This window comes from Sarcophilus harrisii, chromosome 1, assembly GCF_902635505.1.
Source record: "Sarcophilus harrisii chromosome 1, mSarHar1.11, whole genome shotgun sequence".
Classification (NCBI taxonomy): Eukaryota; Metazoa; Chordata; class Mammalia; order Dasyuromorphia; family Dasyuridae; genus Sarcophilus; species Sarcophilus harrisii.
The window spans coordinates 415473647-415495054 of NC_045426.1; the positions used below are offsets into that span (position 1 = coordinate 415473647).

The 21408-nt window shown below is 31.3% G+C and overlaps 1 protein-coding gene across 1 annotated transcript in view; it reads right to left on the minus strand.

Annotated features, from left to right (window-relative positions):
- CDH10 (cadherin 10) overlaps window positions 1-21408 on the minus strand; it is a 287440-nt gene that overhangs the window by 56873 nt on the left and 209159 nt on the right. The window contains exons 3-5 of the mRNA XM_003759643.2: window positions 20419-20713; window positions 18766-18885; window positions 18053-18220 (exon numbers count right to left, since the gene is read on the minus strand). Of these exons, the coding sequence (XP_003759691.1) occupies window positions 18053-18220; window positions 18766-18885; window positions 20419-20713 (583 nt within the window). The remainder of the gene's footprint in view (window positions 1-18052; window positions 18221-18765; window positions 18886-20418; window positions 20714-21408) is intronic.

Here is a 21408-nt window from a genome sequence, read left to right on the forward strand (position 1 = left end):
TGGAGAGACTTACACGAACTGATGCTGAGTGATGAGCAGGACCAGGAGATCATTATATACTTCAACAACAACACTATATGATGACCAGTTCTGATGGACCTGGCCATCCTCAGCAATGAGATCAACCAAATCATTTCCAATGGAGCAGTAATGAACTGAATTAGCTATACCCCAGAGAAAGAACTCTGGGAGATGACTAAAAACCATTACATTGAATTCCCAATCCCTATATTTATGCCCACCCGCATTTTTGACTTCCTTCACAAGCTAATTGTACAATATTTCAGAGTCTGATTCTTTTTGTACAGCAAAATAACAGTTTGGTCATGTATACTTATTGTGTATCTAATTTATATTTTAATATATTTAAGATCTACTGGTCATCCTGCCATCTGGGGGAGGGGGTGGGGGGATAAGAGGTGAAAAATTGGAACAAGAGGTTTGGCAATTGTTAATGCTTTAAAGTTACCCATACATATAACCTGTAAATAAAAGGCTATTAAATTAAAAAAAAAATTAAAAAAAAAAAAAAAAACGTGTGCAGAACCGAACAGTTCTCTTATTGCACAGGGTGAATTGGATTCAGAAGGTAGAAATAACCCAGGAAGAAAAACAAAAATGCAACCAGCTTACATTCATTTCCCAGTGTTCTTTCTTTGGGTATAGCTGCTTCTGTCCATCATTGATCAATTGAAACTGAATTAGGTCTCTCTGTCAAAGAAATCCACTTACATCAGAATACATCTTTGTACAGTATTGTTGTTGAAGTATATAATGATCTCCTGGTTCTGCTCATTTCACTTAGCATCAGTTCATGTAAGTCTCTCCAAGCCTCTCTGTATTCATCCTTCTGGTCATTTCTTACAGTGCAATAATATTCCATAACATTCATATACCACAATTTACCCAACCATTCTCCTATTGATGGGCATCCATTCATTTTCCAGTTTCTAGCCACTACAAACAGGGCTGCCACAAACATTTTGGCACATACAGGTCCCTTTTCCTTCTTTAGTATCTCTTTAGGGTATAAGCCCAGTAGTTACACTGCTGGGTCAAAGGATATGCACAGTTTGATAACTTTTTGGGCAAAATTCCAGACAGCGCTCCAGAATGGTTGGATTAGTTCACAACCCCACCAACAATGCATCAGTGTCCCAGTTTTCCTGCATCCTCTCCAACATTCATCATTATTTTTTTCTGTCATCTTAGCCAATCTGACAGATGTGTAGTGGAATCTCAGAGTTGTCTTAATTTGCATTTCTCTGATCAATAGTGATTTGGAACACTCTTTCATATGAGTGGAAATAGTTTCAATTTCATCATCTGAAAATTGTCTTGTTCATATTCTTTGACCATTTATCAATTGGAGAATGGCTTGATTTCTTATAAATTAGAGTCAATTCTTGAAGTAAAGGTCTTTCAATCATTTTTGATGAAAAGACTAGAACTCAAATAAAACTTTGATCTCCAAACACAAGACTCAAGAGAAACATAAAAAAGTAAACAGGAAAGAAAAAAAAAAATAAGAATAGTTAAACTGTTCACATCCCCCCGCCCACAGAAATATGGTAATAACTCTTTAGAACTATATCTTTATTAGGGCAATTAGTAAGGTGAAAATAGACAGAAGATATGTGTATGAGTTCACTTTGATGGGTTTATATGTAAAAGAAATTAGGGGGTGGATAAATGATTATACTGGGAGAAGAAAAGGAGGCAAAATGGGGTAAATTACATCACATGAAGAAGCACAAAAGACCTATCACAGTAGCGGCAAAGAAGGGAGGAAGATAAGAATAGTTTAAACCTTATTTTCATCAGATTTCACCCAAGGAAGGAACAATATAGACACTTAATTGGATATAGAAATTTGTCTTACCCTTTAAGGAAGTACAAGGAAAGGGAGAATATGGTACTCATTTCCCTTTATTCTTTAGCTGTACTATAATAGGTCTTTTGTGCTTCTTCGTATGATTTAATTTACCCCATTTGGGCACCCTTTTCTTTTTCTCTCAATACAATCCTTTCCCTCCTTATTTCTGTCTTTTTTTTTCAATTAAACGGTCTCTGTCTTTCCCTTTAGAAAGTGATGTAAAGGAGAATAGACTGAGGGAAGTGGTGGTAAGAAGCAAAATGCTGATGAGGAGGGAAAGGATGAAAAGTGAGAAAAAATTATAAACAGGAAAGAAAATAGGATGGAAGAAAATACACAGTTGGCAATCAAAATTGTGAATGTGAATGGAATGAACTCTTCCATAAATCAAAAGTGGATAGCAGAGTGGGTTAAAAAGTAGATTCCTATAATATGTTGTTTATAAGAAACTTATATGAAGCAGAGAGATACACAGAAAGTAAAGTAAAAGACTGGAGCAGAATATATTAAGCTTCAGTTGAAATATTTTAAAAAAGAGCAGCCAGAGTGATTCTGATTCCAGACAAAACAAAAGCAAAATTAAAAAAAAATCTAATTTAAAAATATAAGGAAGAAAACTACATCTTTCTTCCCATAGACAATGAAGTAATATCAATACAAAACATATATGCACCAAGTGTAGCATCCATATTCCTAAAGGAGAAGCTAAGTGAATTATAAGAAGAAATAGACAGCAAAATTATACTAATGGAAGATCTGGACCTTCCACTTTCAGAATTATGTAAATCTAATAAAAAATAAACCAGAAAGATATTAAGGAGTTGGATAGAATTTTGAAAAGGTTATGATATGATGTATTCTGAAAAGAGTTGAATGGGGATAGGAAGGAATATACTTTTTTATTTCTCGGTGATACATAGTAACCCCACCCATATACACACATGACCATGTATTAAGAGAAAAAAAATTTATAATCAAATGCAAAATGCAGAAATCTATAAATATTAATATATATTTTTCAAATTATGATACAATAAAATTGTATATATTAATGAATCATGGAAGAATAGATTAAAAACTACTTGGAAATGAATTTTTTCTCCTAAATAATGAATAGGTCAACAAAATCATAGAAACAATAATTTCATCAAAGAGAACAATAATACCAAATATATAGCAAAACTTATGGGATGCAACTAAAGCAGTAATTAGGGGAAATATATACCTAAATCCTTACATGAATAAATGAAAGAAAAGGACATAAAAAACTAGATGTGCAACTTAAAAAGGTTATAAAAAGAAAAAATTACAAGCCGCCAGTTGAATACTAAATTAAAAATTCTGAAAATCAAAGGAAAATTAATGTATGATAACTTTTGAATTAATAGATGACAATTGATAAACTGGTTTTAGGGGAGAAACAATAACATAGATAAACATTTGTTTAATTTGAATTTTTTTTAAAGAAGAAAACCAAATTCCTATCATCAAATATGAGAAGGTGGTTTTCCTCACCAATGAAGAGGAAATATAAACAATAATTTGAAGCTATTTTTCCCAACTATGTGTCAATAAATCTGATAATGTAAGTAAAATGGATGAATCTTATTAAAATATAAAAATTGCTCAGATTAACAGAAGAAGAAATAAAATACTAAACCTTATTTTTTTAAAAAGAAATCAAACAACCCATCAATGAATTCCCTAAGAAAAAAATCTCTGGGGGTTTGATTTACAAGAGAATTCTTGTAAATTAAAAGAATGATTAATATCAATATTATATAAACTTTTTTAAAATATGTGAAGGAGGTATACTGCCAAATTCTTTATATGAAACAAAATAAACCAGGAAGATCAAAAATAGAAAAAGAAAATTACAAACTAGTTCCCCTAATGCATATTGATGCAATAGTTCTAAATAAAATACTAGTAAAGAGATTACAACAATTTGTCACTAGAATAAAACTTTATGACCAGTTGGATTTAAATCAGGAATGCAGAGATGGTTCATTATTAGGAAAACCTTCTACATAATTGATCATATAAATAATGAAACTAACAAATATCACATTTATTTCAATAGATGAAGAAAAAAGTTTTTGATAAAATATAGCACCCATTCCTACTGAAAATACCAGAAAGCATAGGAATAATGGAGTTTTCCTTAAAAAGATAAACAGTATCTATCTAAAATGATCAATAATCATTATCTGCAATGGAGATAAGCTAGAAGCCTTACCAATAAAATCAGGGATTCAACAAGACTGGTCATTATCATTCCTACTACTGAATTCAGTAGTAAAAATATTACCTTTAGCAATAAGAGCAAAAAAAATGAAGGAATTAAAATAGGTAATGAGAAAACAAAACTATTTTTTTGCAGATGAAATGATGGTATATTTAGAGAATCCTAAAGAATCAACTAAAAACCACTAAAACTTAGTAAAGTTGCATCATATAAGATAAAACCTCAGAAATAAGCAGAAATAAGCAGAAAGCATTTTATGTTTTTTTTTAATTAAAAAAACTCAGCAGCAAGAGATAGAAAGAGAAATTCCATTAAAATGGAATACTTTGACACTTTAAAATATTTGATGCCTACTTGCCAAGAAAAGCCCAGGAACTACTTGAATCAAATTAGTGAATATGACTGAAAAAGAAAATGATAAATGTCAAAGAGGATGTGGGAAAATGGGAACATTAATACATTGTTGATAAAGTTGTAAACTGAACAAACCATACTAGAGAGCAATTTGGAACTATGACCAAAAAGTTAGAAGTCAAATTGTGCCTACTCTTTGATCCAGTAATACCACTACTAGTTCTGTGTCTCAAAGAGATCATTAAAACATGAAAAAGGACCACATGTACAAAAATATTTGTAGCAACTCTTTTTGTGATGATCACGCATTGGAAATTGCGGTGATGCCCATGCATTAGGAAATGGCTGAATACATTGTGATATATGAATGTAAAGGAATTCTATTATTCTATAAGAAATTATAGGGAGGCAGATTTCAGAAAAACCTGAAAAGACTTACAAGAACTAATGCTGAGTGAAGTGAATAAAACCAGCAACACTGTGAAATGATCAACTTTGATAGATTTAGCTCTTCTCAGCAATAGAATGATTTAAGGCATCTCCAAAAGATGTAAAATGATACTATGAGAAAGAACTATGGAGTCTGAATGCTGATTGAAGAATATTTGGGGGAGGGAATGATTGTTTTTTCTTTTTCATGTTTTTTCCCCTTTTTTCTGTTTTTTTCTTTTCACGAGGACTGTATATATAACCTATATTAGACTACTTGCTGTCTTGTGGAAGTGAAAGGGAAAGGAGAAAAATAATTTTATAGCAGGTGAATGTTGAAAAGTATCTTTACAGATAATTGAAAAAAGAGTGCTCAAAAATAAAGCTCAAAGGAAGCATAAAGGTCAATGTACAGTGAACACATTACAAGTAACCAGAATAATAAAAGGATTTATTAAACATTTACTAGTTATCAATTACTGCAAATTTCTGGAGATTCAAAGAAAGAAAAGAAACTCTATGTTCTTAAGGATTAGATTGTGATCTATGTATTAGAACTATGTATTAGATCTATGTATTAGAACATAAATACAGGGGACAACAAGAAAATAACTATTCTTAAACAAGATATATGCAAGAAAAACTGGAGATAATAATTAGAAGAAAAACATTATTATTAAAAGGGTTCAGGAATTCAGAAAGGCAAGAGGAATCATGCAAAGTTTAAACAGAACAACTATTAAATTTTGAATGAAATATAAAGTTCACAAAGCATATTAATATAAAAAGTAAATATTATATGTATATATAGTAGAAAATTCTTTTGGTGTGCTTTAAACTCCAGGTTTAAGGGTTTAAATTTTACCCCAGAGTCAAAAAAGATGTACTGAATTGAAAAAAATTGTGTTGATTGATGTAGGAATTCTCTGAAAGATAGATAAAAAATGCAAGACAGTAGGTAAAGAAAGTACAGTTTGAAGGCTTTTAAAATAGTCTAGCTTCTGAGAGGTAAGGAGCCTCTTCATTAAGATAATGTCAGTATTCATGGAGAAAAGAGGACTAATTTAAAAGTTATTTTAGAGGAAGAATGTGACACAAAATTGGGAAGGGAAAGATGATTGAAAAGGAAAATATAAAATTTGATTTTGACATTTTAAGCATGGCTAAATTGAAGTTAGATACCATTAGTAAAAATAGGAAATCTGGAGAAGCAGGTTTATAGAAAAAGAGGAGACCAGTCTGAGATATGAGTTCAACATATATACATCATAATTATATTTGTAAAACAATCCTCCCCACAAATAGGGTTTGATATGCACCTCAAAGTCATCTATGTAGATAAGTAAATCTAGAGAAACATATAAGATTACCAAGAAACAAAGTATAAGGAGAGGGGGCAATTCTTCCTAAGATAGGGCATGATCTGAAGTCATTTGAGATAGTGTAACACTAGTTATCCTTTTTTTCACATGGTTTGGTAGCTGCCAAGTTTTATCCTGATTTATGTATATATCCTGATTATGTCTTGTTCGATAATTGAACTCACCTCCCTCACATACTTTTTGAGTGCTTGTAGTAGTGTTCCTTTGAACAGAAAATAATGGATTTCAGTTGTGATAATTCTGAGAGTTTTAATTATAAAAATTTCTTTTAGCAGATGAATATTGGATTATTTCTATCTTCAATTCACTCATTGTTTCTCACAAGTAGAGTATTCATACTTTCAAATATAGTTTAAATTTAATTTGTGTGATCATGATTTTCACAAGATTCCAAAGACTCAAATTATTTCTCCTTGACCTTTTGTTTTTTAGATCAATTTTTAATAGTATACCTTACATTTTCTTCTTCTTTTTTTAACCTTTTGATTGTGTTCATATATTTTCTGTTTCATGGAGTTATTGCTTTCTGTTTGAGCCATTCTAATTTTCAAGAAGTTCAATACTTGTGTAAGATGTTCATTTTGTATTCTAAACTATTATTCTTTTTGGCATTATTCTTCCCTAGCTGTTATTTCATTTACATTGTTTTCCTTGCTTCATTTCCTCTAGGTACTCTTATAATCCTTTTGGCCATAATATTCTTTTCTTTGATGATCTAGTTTGAACAGGTTATGGAGTTCATCTCTTCTCTTGGGCTTACTTCTGGGCTTCTCCCAGAATGCTTTGCTTCTTTGTTGTGTTTGGCATTTTTAAAATTTACTTATCCCTCAAATTTTTAAATTTGTATTCTGGCTATATTCTTGAAACAGAATATTCTATCTTTCTGTATTTTTAGAATGTTGTGAGCAAGCTCTGTTTCCTTCATTGAGGCAAATTTGTTTGCGCTAGATATCTATCCTGACATGTATCTGCTCAGAAATTTTGAGAAAACCTAGCAGGCTTTTTGTGCAGTCCTGAACATATGTACTTTATAGCAGCTTAATTTTGGTTTGAGGCAGCTAGTTGGCATAGTAGATAGCATTTTGGGCCTGAAGTCAGAACGACTGAAGTTCAAATTTGACCTCAGATACTTACTAGTTATGTGACTCTGTGCAAATTATTTATTTTCTGTCGACCTTAGTTTCCTCTATAGTAAATAGAGATAATAATAACATTCATTTTGTAATCCTATTGTGAAGATCACATTAAAAAAGCACAATTCTTAGCTCAAACACAGAGTAAGTTTGCAACACTTGTTTCCTTCCATCTGGTTCATTTTTAGAAATTTATTGTGATAACCATGAGAGACATAGGTGCTTCTAGATACTAACATATTATAATCTTTCCATATTCATATCATTTGAATCAAATGGTCAGTTGAGTGATCCTGTATATAAGAGAAAACACAAATAACTAACAGACCTTCAAGAGATTTTTGTGGACATAGCAGCCAAAACAGGAGAGATCTATGCTGTCACTCCTTGGTCTCCATTGAACACTTTATAAATGTCTTATGTACTTAACATATATTATAATTATTTGTATTTGTTATTTATTGCTCCCAAACAGCATTATACTTCATGAGTTCAGATTTATCATTTTCATTTCATACCTTACTCACCATTTCATGACACATGCTTCATCCATCATAGTCACTCAAAATCCTTATTGGATGAGTATTTCTGAATGTGACTAATATATTTTTAAACTAGGAAAAGGAATTATAAAATTAATATACATGTGTTGGCAGGAGAGGAAATTATAGTGGAAGGATTAAGCATGAGTTTTAAAAAAGCTGAAGTAAGGAAGAACAAGATTGTGGAGTAAAGATTTACACAAGACAGAGTTATGCCCCAAGCATCTCCAAATACCTTTAAATAGTGACTCTGAACAAATTCTAAAGCATCAGAAGTCACAAAATGAGATAAAATGAAATAATTTTCCAACTTAAGACAAATGATATGGACAGCAGAAAATATCTGTTGTACCAGGGTGGGAATGAAGTACATTCCAGTGTAGACCACACTGGCCTAGTCCCAAATCCAGCAAACTGGGAACAAACCTCAAGGCTCATGAATCAATGAAAGCAATGGCAGTTTCCACACCTCTCAGCCCACAGATACCAACAATTTAGTATATCAATAGAAAAGCTTCATTACACAAAAGTAATTATAGAATACAGTACAGTAGTGATGGGGCCAGTAGATCACCAGCCCAAGCAAACTGAAGTTTACATTGGGAGTCACTGAATCAGAAGCAGCAGCTAAGGCTTCTAGAGCACTCAGTTCATATATAGTAAGGGAGTAAAACAGCTGCTCAGAAGGAAATTTCAGAGGTCTCTTTGCTAGCACTGAGTCAAGACTCTGTTGCTTTATACATACTAGGATCCAATATAGAGTCTTGGGTCATAGTCACAGGACAAGGAGGAATACTAGTTCATTAGAACATACAGCCACAATGGAATGAGGACTTTCCTTATAACTGGCAGGTAGAACAGAATGCTTGTAGCATTCACAGGTGGGAAAAATGAGCAAACAACTGAAAAAGATTCTGACTATAGAAAGTAACTATGAGGATAAGAAAGATAAAAACACACACTCAAAAGAAAAAACAAAATAATAGCTCCTAAATCCAAAGCCCCCAAGAAAAAGACAAGATTGGTCTCAGGCCATGGAAGTGCTCAAAAGGATTTCTGAAAATCAAGTAAGAGAACTATAAGAAAAATTGGGAAGGGAAAATAAATTGATACAATGGATAGTACAGGAAGCCAAAAAGGAGAAGAATATCTTAACAAACAAAATTGGCCAGATGGAAAAAGAATCACAAAAACTCACTGAGGAAAATAATTTCTTAAAAAATTAGATCTACATTAAGCTCTCAAATGTCCAACTTTTCCACACAGAAAACATCGATGAATTTCTCTAGAAGCCCCTTGCCAAGAGGGACCCTGTCTTCCCATATTCATCATAGTTTGTGCATAATAAGCATTTGTGCCCACTATGGTACAGAGTCTTATGATCTCCTCTAAAGGAGCATCTTTGTCTAGTCCCCATATAATTCTTTTGCAAACCTGATTGGAATTTTCCTTAGCTAGATGTCTGGTCATTATTTCTGTGGAGCATTATCTCCAGTGGTTCTTATTACAGCTGTTTGCAAACGTCCCACAAAATCAGCAAAAGGTTCATTGGGACCTTGCTCTATTTTTGTAAAAGCTTTATTTCTATCTTTCTGTCCAGGGAGAGAACTCCAAGCTTTTATTGCAGCCTTAGAAATTTGCTCATACACTGCTATGGGATAATAAATCTGTTCTGAATTCTTTCCATACTGACCTTCACCAGCTAATTGGTCAAAAGTGATTTTTCCAATAGTTCCTGTTTGCCTATTTCGTGTGGTGCTCTTCTTTAAAATATAATGGTTCTCTCTGGGAGCAGGTTTCTTGGGGAGGTTTTCTGGAGGCAGCCTTAGTTTCAGTTAAAAGTAATAATCACTCCAAACGCAGCCAGCTGATAAAAGTTCAGATCTTTTATTGCTTCCTCCAAAATAGCCCGGTTAGTTTTTCTGAGAGGCCTATCTTTTTGCTTGGTTCCAAGAGCTCCCTCTGAATGTTTCCAAATCCAAAGGTTTGTCCTTCAGCCTCCAGCCAGAACTAAGGTGGAAAATGGAATGGATCTGACTCCTCTAGCTCAACTCCGAATGTCTCCAGACAGTACCAAGGAGAAAGTTGGAATGAATCTCACTCCACTTCTGAGAGTGAGCTTATGGGTTTTCTCCCAGAGTACTCTCTGGCTCTAAGAGATTCTTGCTTATATGAGCTCTCTAAAGGTGTGAACACAAGCGTTGTTTCTATCAGTTGTACTTAGTACCTTGTTTTTTCTGGCCCATAACATCTCCTTGTAAGATCAGATCAATCATATTGAACCATGCTAAATTAGATAATTATTGTCTCTATCAACTCTAATGAGTTAGCACTTTGTAAGGATTCCAACAATTAGAAATGAGTAAATGGAATCTAATTATTTTATGAGAAATTAAGAAACAATAAAACAAAAACAAAATGAATGAAAAAATAGAAAATGTAAAATATCTCATTGAGGGGAAAATGACCTAGAAAACAGATGTAGGAAAGATAATTTTAAAATTACTGGACTGCTTAAAGTCCTGATCTTAAAAAAGCTTAGGCAACATCTTTCAAGAATTATCAAGGAAAAGTGTCCAGATATTCTTGAACCAGTAGGTAAAATAGAAATGGAAAGAATTCACCAATCTCCTCCTAAAAGAAATACTAAAATGAAAACTTTCAAGAATATTTTAGCCAAATTCTGGAATTCCTAGATCAAAGAGAAAATGTTGTAAGCATCCAAAAAGAAACAATTCAAGTATGATAGAGCCCCGGTTAGGATAATACAAGGTTTAGAAGCTTCTGCATTTAAGAATCTGAGGACTTGGAATATGATATTTCAGAGGGCAAGGGAGCTAGAATTACAACTAAAAATCACCTACTCAGCAAAACTGAGCATAATCCTTCAAGACAAAAAAAAAGTCTATTCAGTGAAACAGAGAACTTTCAAATATCTGTGATGAAAATATCTGAGGTGAATTAAAAAAAAAGAAATTGACTTTCAAATACAAGACTTAAGAGAAGCATTAAAAGATAATAAAACAGGAAATTATAGGGTACTTAATAAGTTGAAACTGTTTACATTTCTATGTGAGAAGGTTAAACTGTTTACATTTCTACATAGCATTCCTAAAACTTATAAATCATAAGAACTTTCTCATTATTAGAGCTATTAGAAGGAATACACACACACACACACACACACACACACACACACACACACAAGGCACAGTTGAATATGAAGGGAAAATATTCTAAAAATAAAAATGTGTTAAAAAGCAGTGTACTGGGAAAAAAAATAGAGGTGAAATAGTATAACTTATCCACTCTAAAAGAGGCAAGAAAAAACTTTTACAGGGGAAGGGGGGGGGTCACACAATTGAATGAACTTCACTCTCATCAGAAATGGCTCAAAAATGAAATAACATATGCACTCAATTGCATACAGAAATCTATTTTACCCTGTAGGGAAGTAGGAGGGGAAAGGAGGAACTATTAAGGGAGAGTATAATCAGAAGCAAAATACTTTTCAGAAGGGACAAGGTCAAAGGAGGAAGAGAATAGAATAAATAGAGGAAATAAGTTAACAATAGTAATTGTGAAAATAATTTTGAAGCAAGTTTCTTGATAAAAGTTTCATTTATCAAACATGCAGGGAACTGAGTCAATATATAAAATTTAAAAAATTCCATTCCCCAAATGATAAACCCTCAAACAATATGAACAGTTTTCAGATGATGTAATCATACCTATTTATAGTCATATCTATGTATATAAAAATAAATATATGTATATATGTAAAATCTCATACTACTTAGATTTACTAATAGATCAGCAAAAGAAAATGTAAGAATGTAAGAAAAATGAAATATTAATGCATTAATAGCAGGATTGTGAACTGATTAACTATTCTGTAGAGCAATTAGGAACTATGCCCAAAGAGCTATAAAACCATACATACTCTTTTTTTATTAAAGCTTTTTATTTAAAAAAAAAACATATGCCATGGGTAATTTTTCCAACAATGACCTTTGCAAAACCTTTTGTTCAAATTTTCCCCTCCTTCCCATGTATATCCTTTGAACTAACAATACCACTATTAGGCATGTATCACTGAAAAAAAAATTTTTAAGAAGAAAAAGGACATATATGTAGAAAAATATTTATAGTCACTGTTTTCTTAAGGTGAAGAACTGGAAATTGTGGGGATGCCCATCAATTGGGGATTGGATGAACAAATTTTTGTGGTATGTCATTATGATAAAATATTATTGTGCTATAGGAAATGATGAGCAGGATACTCTCAAAAAACCTGGAAAGATTTCCATGAGTTAAAGAAAACTAAAATGTACTACATACAAAGTAACAGCAATACTATAAGATGATCAGCTGTGAGTGGCATAATTTTTCTCAGCAATATAATCATCCAAAGTCAACTCTGCAGCATTTATGATGAAAAATGCTACTTATATTCAGAAAAAGAATTGATTGTTTCTGATTGAAGCATCCTTTTTAACTTTATTTTTCTTAAGGGGAATTTTTGGGGTGAGGGGACAGAAGGGAGGAAATCTATGTTTTCTTTCACAATATGACTTTTAAAGCAATGTTTTGCAAGATTTCAGATGTGCCTTCTCAAAGAGGAGGGTGGGATTGGAAGGGAAAAAGAGAGAGAATCTCAATCTCAGTTTTAAAATTTTGTTTTACAGGTAACGGGGTAAACTAAAATATCAAATTTTTAAAGAAGGATGAACCAAAGAGCAACCAAAGTCCCTAGGTGTTAGATGGTGGTGTAACATATAAATTCTCTTAATCAAGATTATAGATAATCAAAACTCCCTCAAAATTTTATTGTTTGGAGGAGGTGGAATCTCTTATTTATTATTCTGTTGATGATTTCTAGAACTGAAAAAAATAGAAAGAAGAGGAGAGGTGAATAAACTAGATTTTTGTCTATTGGTAATTTATTTATGAAGAAGAGGACTGTAAGTGCTTAATTTTTATTTGTTTGTTCTCTGTATTTTTAGGAACTTCCCAGAAGAAAAGGATAGGAATTAAATCATAGAGAAAATAAAATGAAATCAGGCTTACCTTCCCAGATTCTAGATATACATTCAGAAAATACTTTACATTTAGAAAGGGGAAATGGAATCCAGATAAAGAAATACGAGAAATATAGAATGGGACACAGTACTTCATTTACTTCCTCCTAGCGTGAGTAGAAATTCCAGTCAGCTATTCTATATTTGAACTTATTACTTTCCATGACTTTTTTCCTAATGAATTTGTACTTTCTTAAAAATGAAAATAAAAAAAACTTATAAAAAGCTTTTTTTTGTCTGAATCTTTCTATCCTTCCTAATCAATCACACTTCTCCCCAGTACAAAGAAAAAAATAGCTAAATACATTAAAAATGATTATAGAGCAATGTTAGATTTATATATTAGGAAGTTTCTGAAATTCTCTTACCCTGCAGTCCCTCCACATAAACATATAAAAAGTCAATAGTCAGCTTCACAGTGAGGAATTCAAGTTCTGCCCCTAAAGCACAATAGCTTTCTGCTCCTACTCATGTTAATTCCTCATGACCTCAGGAAATTTCTAATAATATAAATTGCTCCTGAAATTTTATAAAGCAACATTGATTAGGAAAAATAAATAAATAAAGAATGTCATTAATTAAGCCAACAATTAAACAATAAAATTAAATAGGTACATACAATTAAATTTTAAAAATCCAGCATTTGTGAATATACAAAAATGAATAAATAATATGAAAAATGAAAAAAATGATGAATTATTAAATAAATAATAATTAAATAAATACAAATATACCAATGAAGATATAAAAAAGAAGAGAAAAAGGGAGAAAGAATAAAAGAAAAGGAGAGAAAAGAGGAGGGAGAGAGAAGGAAAATGGGAAGAAGGAAAAAAAAGAACAGAGCCATCTAATTCTCTCTACTGCCTTAGAAGAGGGTTTTCACTTGCTAATTTTCTAAAATAATCACTTGAGCTGAATAATATGGTGGAATTCTAAACGAGTAGGTGAAGAGACCCTAAAGACCATATTATTCTTCTATCTCTATTTTGAAGGAGAAAACTGGAACCTAGAAAAGCTGAAACTTCCAAAGATCATACAGGTTTGAGAAAGAAAGGATTGAGTTTCAAGATGAGTCTCTATGCATACAAATCCAGTGTTCTTTTCATAGCACAGAGGGGTCTCATATTTTAATTGCAGATAGCTTTAATGTTTCTCAACAACATTGTTCAACGAATAGGCACAATTTTTGTATTCTGTTTCTTAGGAATGAAACAGTCTTATAATATCATCACCTTCACATACCATCATTCAAACATTTTTATTCATACTTATTTTTTTATTACCTTATGTACTGACCTAAATGAATTTCTTGGGAAGTGAATAGAAATCCTATCTTTAGGTAAAAAAAACCATAAGAAACAAAACAAAATGAAACAAAACCCTGCTTCCAGTGACTAGAAATTATGAAATTTTCATTTTTGAAGATTTCTTATGATCTTTTATCATAATGCTATATTGATGGGAAGTTTTTATTAATGAAATATCTCATTTTCCTTGTGCTTTTAAGGTGTCATGTTCCTTCTAACATTACTAGAAAATTAATACAGATGAACTAATTCAATTTAATGCACTTTTCCCTCAAATTTACAGGAAAATATAATAATGCTAGGTTGGCATCTATATGTCATTTTTAAAAAGTAAATTATAATTAGTTTCAATATATCTTTACAATAGTGTTGGGAGATAAATGCTATCTTATCTCCCACTTATAAATGTATCCTCATTTTATAGATGAGGAAACTGAGACAGGCAGTGGATATGTAATTTGCTCAGGGAAATGTAGCTATTAAGTGCCTGAAGTGATATCTGAATTCAGGTTTTCTTAACTTTAAGTCTACTATTCCATCCACTAAGTTAACAAGCTTTTAAATATAATGATAGTGATAATAGCTAAGATTTGTATAATATTCTGAGTTTGAAGATTGGTTTTATTGTTGCTATCCTATTGGATCCCCATAATAACCCTATAATTTAGATATTATTGTTAGTGTGGTAGTGGTTATTCAGCCTTCCTTTTCAAAGAGGACCATTGAGATCATGATGTTGGTTGTAAGATAATAGTATGTCACTGTGTTTGATTGGTTCAATTTGAGTTTGGAAGGCTTTTCTGAAGGTTGAGAATAGTAGTCTGTGAGAAGATTTGGAATAGAGAGGTCATTGGATTGGTCCAGCTTATGTTTCCTCTGTGATATTTGTCTAAGTGACTTGACCTTTCAAAGACACCAGTTTTTGGGAAAAAAATGATAATAAATGACCTCTTGCAAAGGTTTTTAAATCGAAAATTTAATGAAATAATATTTGTGAAAAAAACATTTAGAAATTACAGTCATATATAGTAGAAATTAATACTTCTAATAATTTTATATTGATGTTTATATAAATACACATCATAAGAACAACTTATTTAACTGTAGAGTTATTCAGTACATTAAAAAATTTCAAGTATGTTAATTTATTTGATAATGCAAGATGTGGAAGCATCCTATAATGGTAGAAAAAGAGTGAATATAATGACTTGGGCTTTATTTTTTTACTTTTTACTCAAGTGGAGTAAAATTTCAATTGTAAAGATAATTAATGTTTTTCATCATTGGTTTCTTAGTGGGTTTTTTTTTGTTATTTATTTATTTATTTTTTGCTGAGGCAATTGGGGTTAAGTGACTTGCCAAGGGTCACACAGCTAGGAAGTGTTAAATGTCTAAGATCAAATTTGAACTCGGGTCCTCCTGACTTCAGGGATGGTGCCCTATTCACTGCCCCACCTAGCTCCCTCAGCATTGGTTTCTTTATAAAATTTATGCTTTGCTTTCTTTACATGAGTATTGAGAATCTATATGCTTAATCTATATGAAAGAGAATCTATATGAATTCCCTTGAAAGATGTGAAAACAATAAGCAAATTATTATTGATATCATTAGTATACATATTGTGGTTATGTCTATTATTGACAAGTTCAAATTTATTACTCAATTGTGATCTATAACAGTTTATACCCTGACATATAGGAAAAATTAAAGTGCTAAGGAAACATTAAATTTGGGTTTGGTTTCTATAATTGAACCTGAATATGTTCTGTTATTCTGAAAGTAGTTTAATCCAATGCTTCTTTTTGTTTTGTTCCCCTAATTATTGAGATAAATACACAAATTTGCTCTATTTCCAAAAGTGAAAAATAAAGACTGCAACAATAAATAAAGCAGTTATGAAAAAAACACAATGAAACTTTGTTTTAAATTCCTTTCTTTTTAATCTGTGTGAATCAGGCTTGTTTTGCTTAATCTTATCTGCTCATTTTAAGAGTAGCTGGTTTAGTTGTACGTGAACTGGCTTTATACTACATATCTGTAAGTGCTAAATAAAATCTAATTCTACTAGAAGTATGAGAGCATTGCTACTGAAAATACATTTCATGCCTAAGAATATCTTTGAAACTTAAAATAATAGTCTATACTTAAGTGTTTAAGAATAAATTGGGTATAGAATACAGAACCTTCTTTGCATCACCCACTCTGTTCACAAGTTACTGACAATTGGGTGAAACTGAAAAGTCAGGAATAAGAAAATATTTGTGCAACATTATTTGGAGTTCTCTGATTTATTTTGCACATCTAATGACATTGCTAGACTAACAAATCCTTGGCAAGGGAGATGCCATGAACAAATCTGAACAGTAGTTGGATTACCAAATAAAATAAGCCCTATGTCTCTATCCAACACAAATAATTATAAATATATAAATGTAAATGAGAGTAACATACCAAAGCAAAGATGAAATTAAAATAATAGTGATGGAGTTAATTAGAGAAGTAGGTGAATGATAAACATAGTTATACTTATGTATGCTAATTTTTATTTTTTAAAAGTGTACTTAACATTCATTTTATGGTTCCCAATTAAGGAGTTGTAAATGTTCTTAGTCCTGAAATTTAGTGCCAAGACCCTGTGAAAGTAGTTACTTAAAAGAAATTTATCTGTAATTAATAATTACATTAGAAATATTCTTTTCAAAGAAATATTCTTTAGTCAGCAATATATACTAATTAAAAGGAAGTTTTGTTGAGTACTAGAATCTATTTAAAGAAGATTAAACAAGTAACTTCAATGAATTTATTAATTCATCAATTCAAATCTTTCTATATCAGCATTTCCATAAATGCAGACTAAAGGTAGTCCAGGTCTTTACTTTTTTTTTTTCATTTTTTCTATAAATTTCTCACAATTATTCAGTCCAGCTAGTGGATTTCCTCTAGATTCTTGACAAGGACTTCTTGTCATGGTATGGGATACCATTAAATCATGCACACTCACCTAGTAAATTAAAATATTAGGAAAATTGTACCAGATTGAGTAGTAGTATCTTTTCTTTCTCATCTTGTAACACAAAATGTCTACCATATAACAGAAGTTATTGAGGCTAAACATAAGGTAGTCATTTCTATCTCCTTCCACCCTCCAAAAAACAAAAGTTAAAACTGTTTTGATAAATTTGTCAAGAAACAGAGACATAAAATACAATTCAGATTATACTTGGATGTTGCATTCTTTTTTTATCAACTATTTCAAGCACACTTTTTACTGTATTTAAATAGATTCCCCTTAAGATATGTGTACTTACAGTTAGGGTCTTCTCTAACTTATAAGTAGAGAATATTTTTTCTTTCCCTTTTCTGGAAAATTATGACCTGATTTATTTCTTAAGGAAAAATAAATTGCCCTTCAATAAATGAAAGAATTGGGTATTCTTAGAGTGCAAGTCTATTCTCACAAATAATTTAAAAATTACAGTATATTTATTAAGCTAAACCACCTCACAAAGCTATTTTCTGAATGAAACAAGTCTCTAACATTTAATTTTCTAGTTTAATAGCAGTGGATAAATCAGTACATAAGCTTTTTGTTCACTAGTACCCCATAATCTAGATTTTCCTTAAATTAAACCAGATGGGGATTTCTTAATTCTTTCATTTGAAAGCATTTATAGTGCAGGACTATTAAAGGGAGCTTACTCTGGGAGAATCGAGGTGGATTGTCATTAACATCAGTCAGCGTAATGTTCACTGTAGTAGTCCCTGATAATCCACCCATCTGGCCGCCCATGTCTTTTGCCTGGATAACAACTTGATATTGCTCTCTGTTTTCTCTATTCATGTTTGGCAGAGCAGTCCTGATGATGCCTTTAACAATAAAAAAGGAAAAAAAATTTGCTATTTTGTTATTGCATTCACAATATATGTATATTTCTACAATATGGCATTCATTTTATTTTCTGCTAGCATTTGTATTTCTACAGCATAAAGATAAATTAACAACATAAAAAGCTACTTTCCATGGTATGGAAATTTAAAATCAATTCAATGAAAATTATTTATATCAAACCATTTTCAACTTTATAATTAAATATATACCATTGATGAGGATAACAAATATTAGCATTTCTATAGCTCTTTAAGGTTTGCAAAGGACTTTACAAATATTACAATCAACTCTTTTCATAATTCAGTTTTACACGTATTCAAGCAAAATACCTATGTATCTATATGTTTATTATTTTATACAGCTCTAATAATTATTTAATTTTGAGGACATTAATTCACTGTACTAAATGCCCTTTGAAACTGTTCAAACTGGTTTTTGGTTCTTGTTCTTTCATTTTCTTTTCCTCCATATAAAGATCATGAAGATTATATAATAAATGAAAAAGCATAGTTCTGTTCCTGACCTGTTTCAGGCTCCACGGAGAAATATGGTTGTCCTTGGAGTATGCTGTAAATGACTCTGGCACTGTTCCCATAGGAAGGGTCATCAGCATCTGTAGCTGTGACTTGAACCACAGAAGTACCTGTAGTATACAAATTCAGTTTTGTTCAGCATAACACCAGAAGGAGGAGCAAAAGCTCTAGCTTTTACTCAACATTTGAAATGTTTGGGCCTTTCATAATGACCTTTTAAATAAATCTCTACTTGGCAATTTGGTAAAAATAGCATCTTATTTCTTTAGCTGCCCAATGACATCATCTCACAAGGAAAAAAATTGGTTTCTTCTAAAGGAAATTTTTTTTCAAGAATATATCATATCAAATGCAGAGTTGCATCTATTTCCAGACTTAAAGTTCATTTTGAATAGCAATGGCAATAAAGTACTGTGTGCTGGGAAGAGTACTAAACAAAGAAGAAGTAGACTGTGTTCAAATCCTGCTTTTCTCATTTCCAGCATGTATTAATTTCCCCAGACTCAGGGGCAAGGAAATATTGATGTAAGGAAAATTTCTAGCAATATAAAATATACTAAAGTTTAACAGGATCAGCAGGTTAGATGGTTCATTATAAAATAAAGTGTTTAAGGAACATAGCTTGAACTTTTATTGGGTATATTGTATGGAGGATTCTTGTTCAGAACAAGTACAGGAAGCTCTAGACACTTTCTTAAACATTTTTCATCTGTAAGATTTTGAGACTTTTGAAGTTTCTATGAATTTCATAAGTTAATTCATAGCAATGCAAATTGAAAAATTAAAATATTTGATTATAAGCTTAAATGCATTTCTTGGTGGGAAAATGTTTTCTGTACATCTATCTCAGATTATGTAATATTCACTGGTATATTGAGGAAATACAATTAGTATTGAATTTGGATGATACAGATGAGTTTTTTTCTCTTCCACTGATGCACATAAATAATCTTTAGCTTTTGGGGTCTATACAGTTGTTGGTAAGGAAGTTTCTAATTTTTAAAATGTGCAAACTTAAATCTCCAATAAGTTCCTCTTTTTTCTTTTTTTTTTTTTCTTTTTGTACTGCATCTCTAAATCTCATCTATCTCATCCATAGTTTTGAGTGTATGTCTAACTTCAAGGGTCAAAACAATTAAAAATGAGTCTAAGATAAAGGCTTAAGGCATTTTATTCACCTCTGCTATAAAATGTGCTATATAACCCTGCTCTAAACTATATATTAGAGCAAGACCTATGTTTTCAAATATCAAATTAACTCAAGATGTTCAAGAAACATACTGCATCATCACTTTATTATACCATATCAGGCATGTTTCCATGTATTGTGACAATGTATTGGGACTATGATTTGACAAAGGAGTTAACTATAAAATAATTGCCTTACCATCTATAATAAAGTTCTATAAAGATTGCAATATATTCATTTGTCTTCAAATCAAGCAAAGAAAAAAAATCTTTCATAAATGTATTTCATTTTCAAATAATAGTTTTGATAATTTTCTCATTCTTCAGTAAGAAAAAATGAAATATTTGTCTTAGAATGATGACTAATTATTTTAACATCATATTTTATTCAGTAACATTTTTTAAAGCAATATTGTTTTACATAAATGCTTTAAAAACACCAAAACCACACTCACCTACAACAGACATTTCAGGAACACTGGCAGTATAGATTTCCTCTGGAAATGTTGGTTCATTGTCATTGATATCATGTATTTTGATGACAAACTCAGACTCAGGTTCCACTGGTCTCAAAGTTCTTCTGTTAATAGCCTGAGCACGAAGGGTATAAAAGGCTTTTTCTTCCCTATCAATTCTCCTAGTGGCATGAATGTCACCTGTTTTCTCATCAATAATAAAAAGAGTTCCTGCTCCATCTCCAGATAAAATATATTTCAGTGATCCATCTCCCTTATCTTGATCTGAGTGAAGCTAGAAGAAATAAATTTTAAAAAGAAAATTTTAAAAAAAGTTCACCATTAAGTTGTTTTTATTGGTTTCTGAAATTCCAAGAAACAATTATTTAATTATATAGCACTTCATATATGTGAGAATAGGAGGATCCAGATAAGATCCTGGATTTCATGGAGCTGAAGCAAGAAAAACTATCTAGGGCAAAAAAGGAAAAAAAAATATGATTTTAGCACATGCCATATGTTGCTTCAATGTCACAATTGTTCCTAGACAATCTGACAGAAAAAATCATCCATTCAAATACATGTGTTATTATGCTTCAAAGGAAGCATAAAATACCACTTTTTATCTTTAAGAAGCTTACAATTTAATCAAAAGATATGCATACAGACAACTAAAAAACAAACAAAACTGCTAATACAAAGAAACATGTTATTGGTGCATAATTCCTGGAAAAAATAAAAATAGGGGCTTTTATATTGATTTAACTTCAGAAAAACTATCTTTCTGGCACTTGAAATAAGAAGACTAAACCAGAAATATTTCTATTCCCTTCCCTTCCCTCATTTTCTATTAATAAATATACAAAATAGGCAAACTATCATAAAATTCTATAAAGATTCCTTCTTTTATCTATTTACCAGTTAGTATTAACAATCTACAGAAGGATGAATACTGTGCTAGACCCTATGAAGGACAAAACATAATATTAA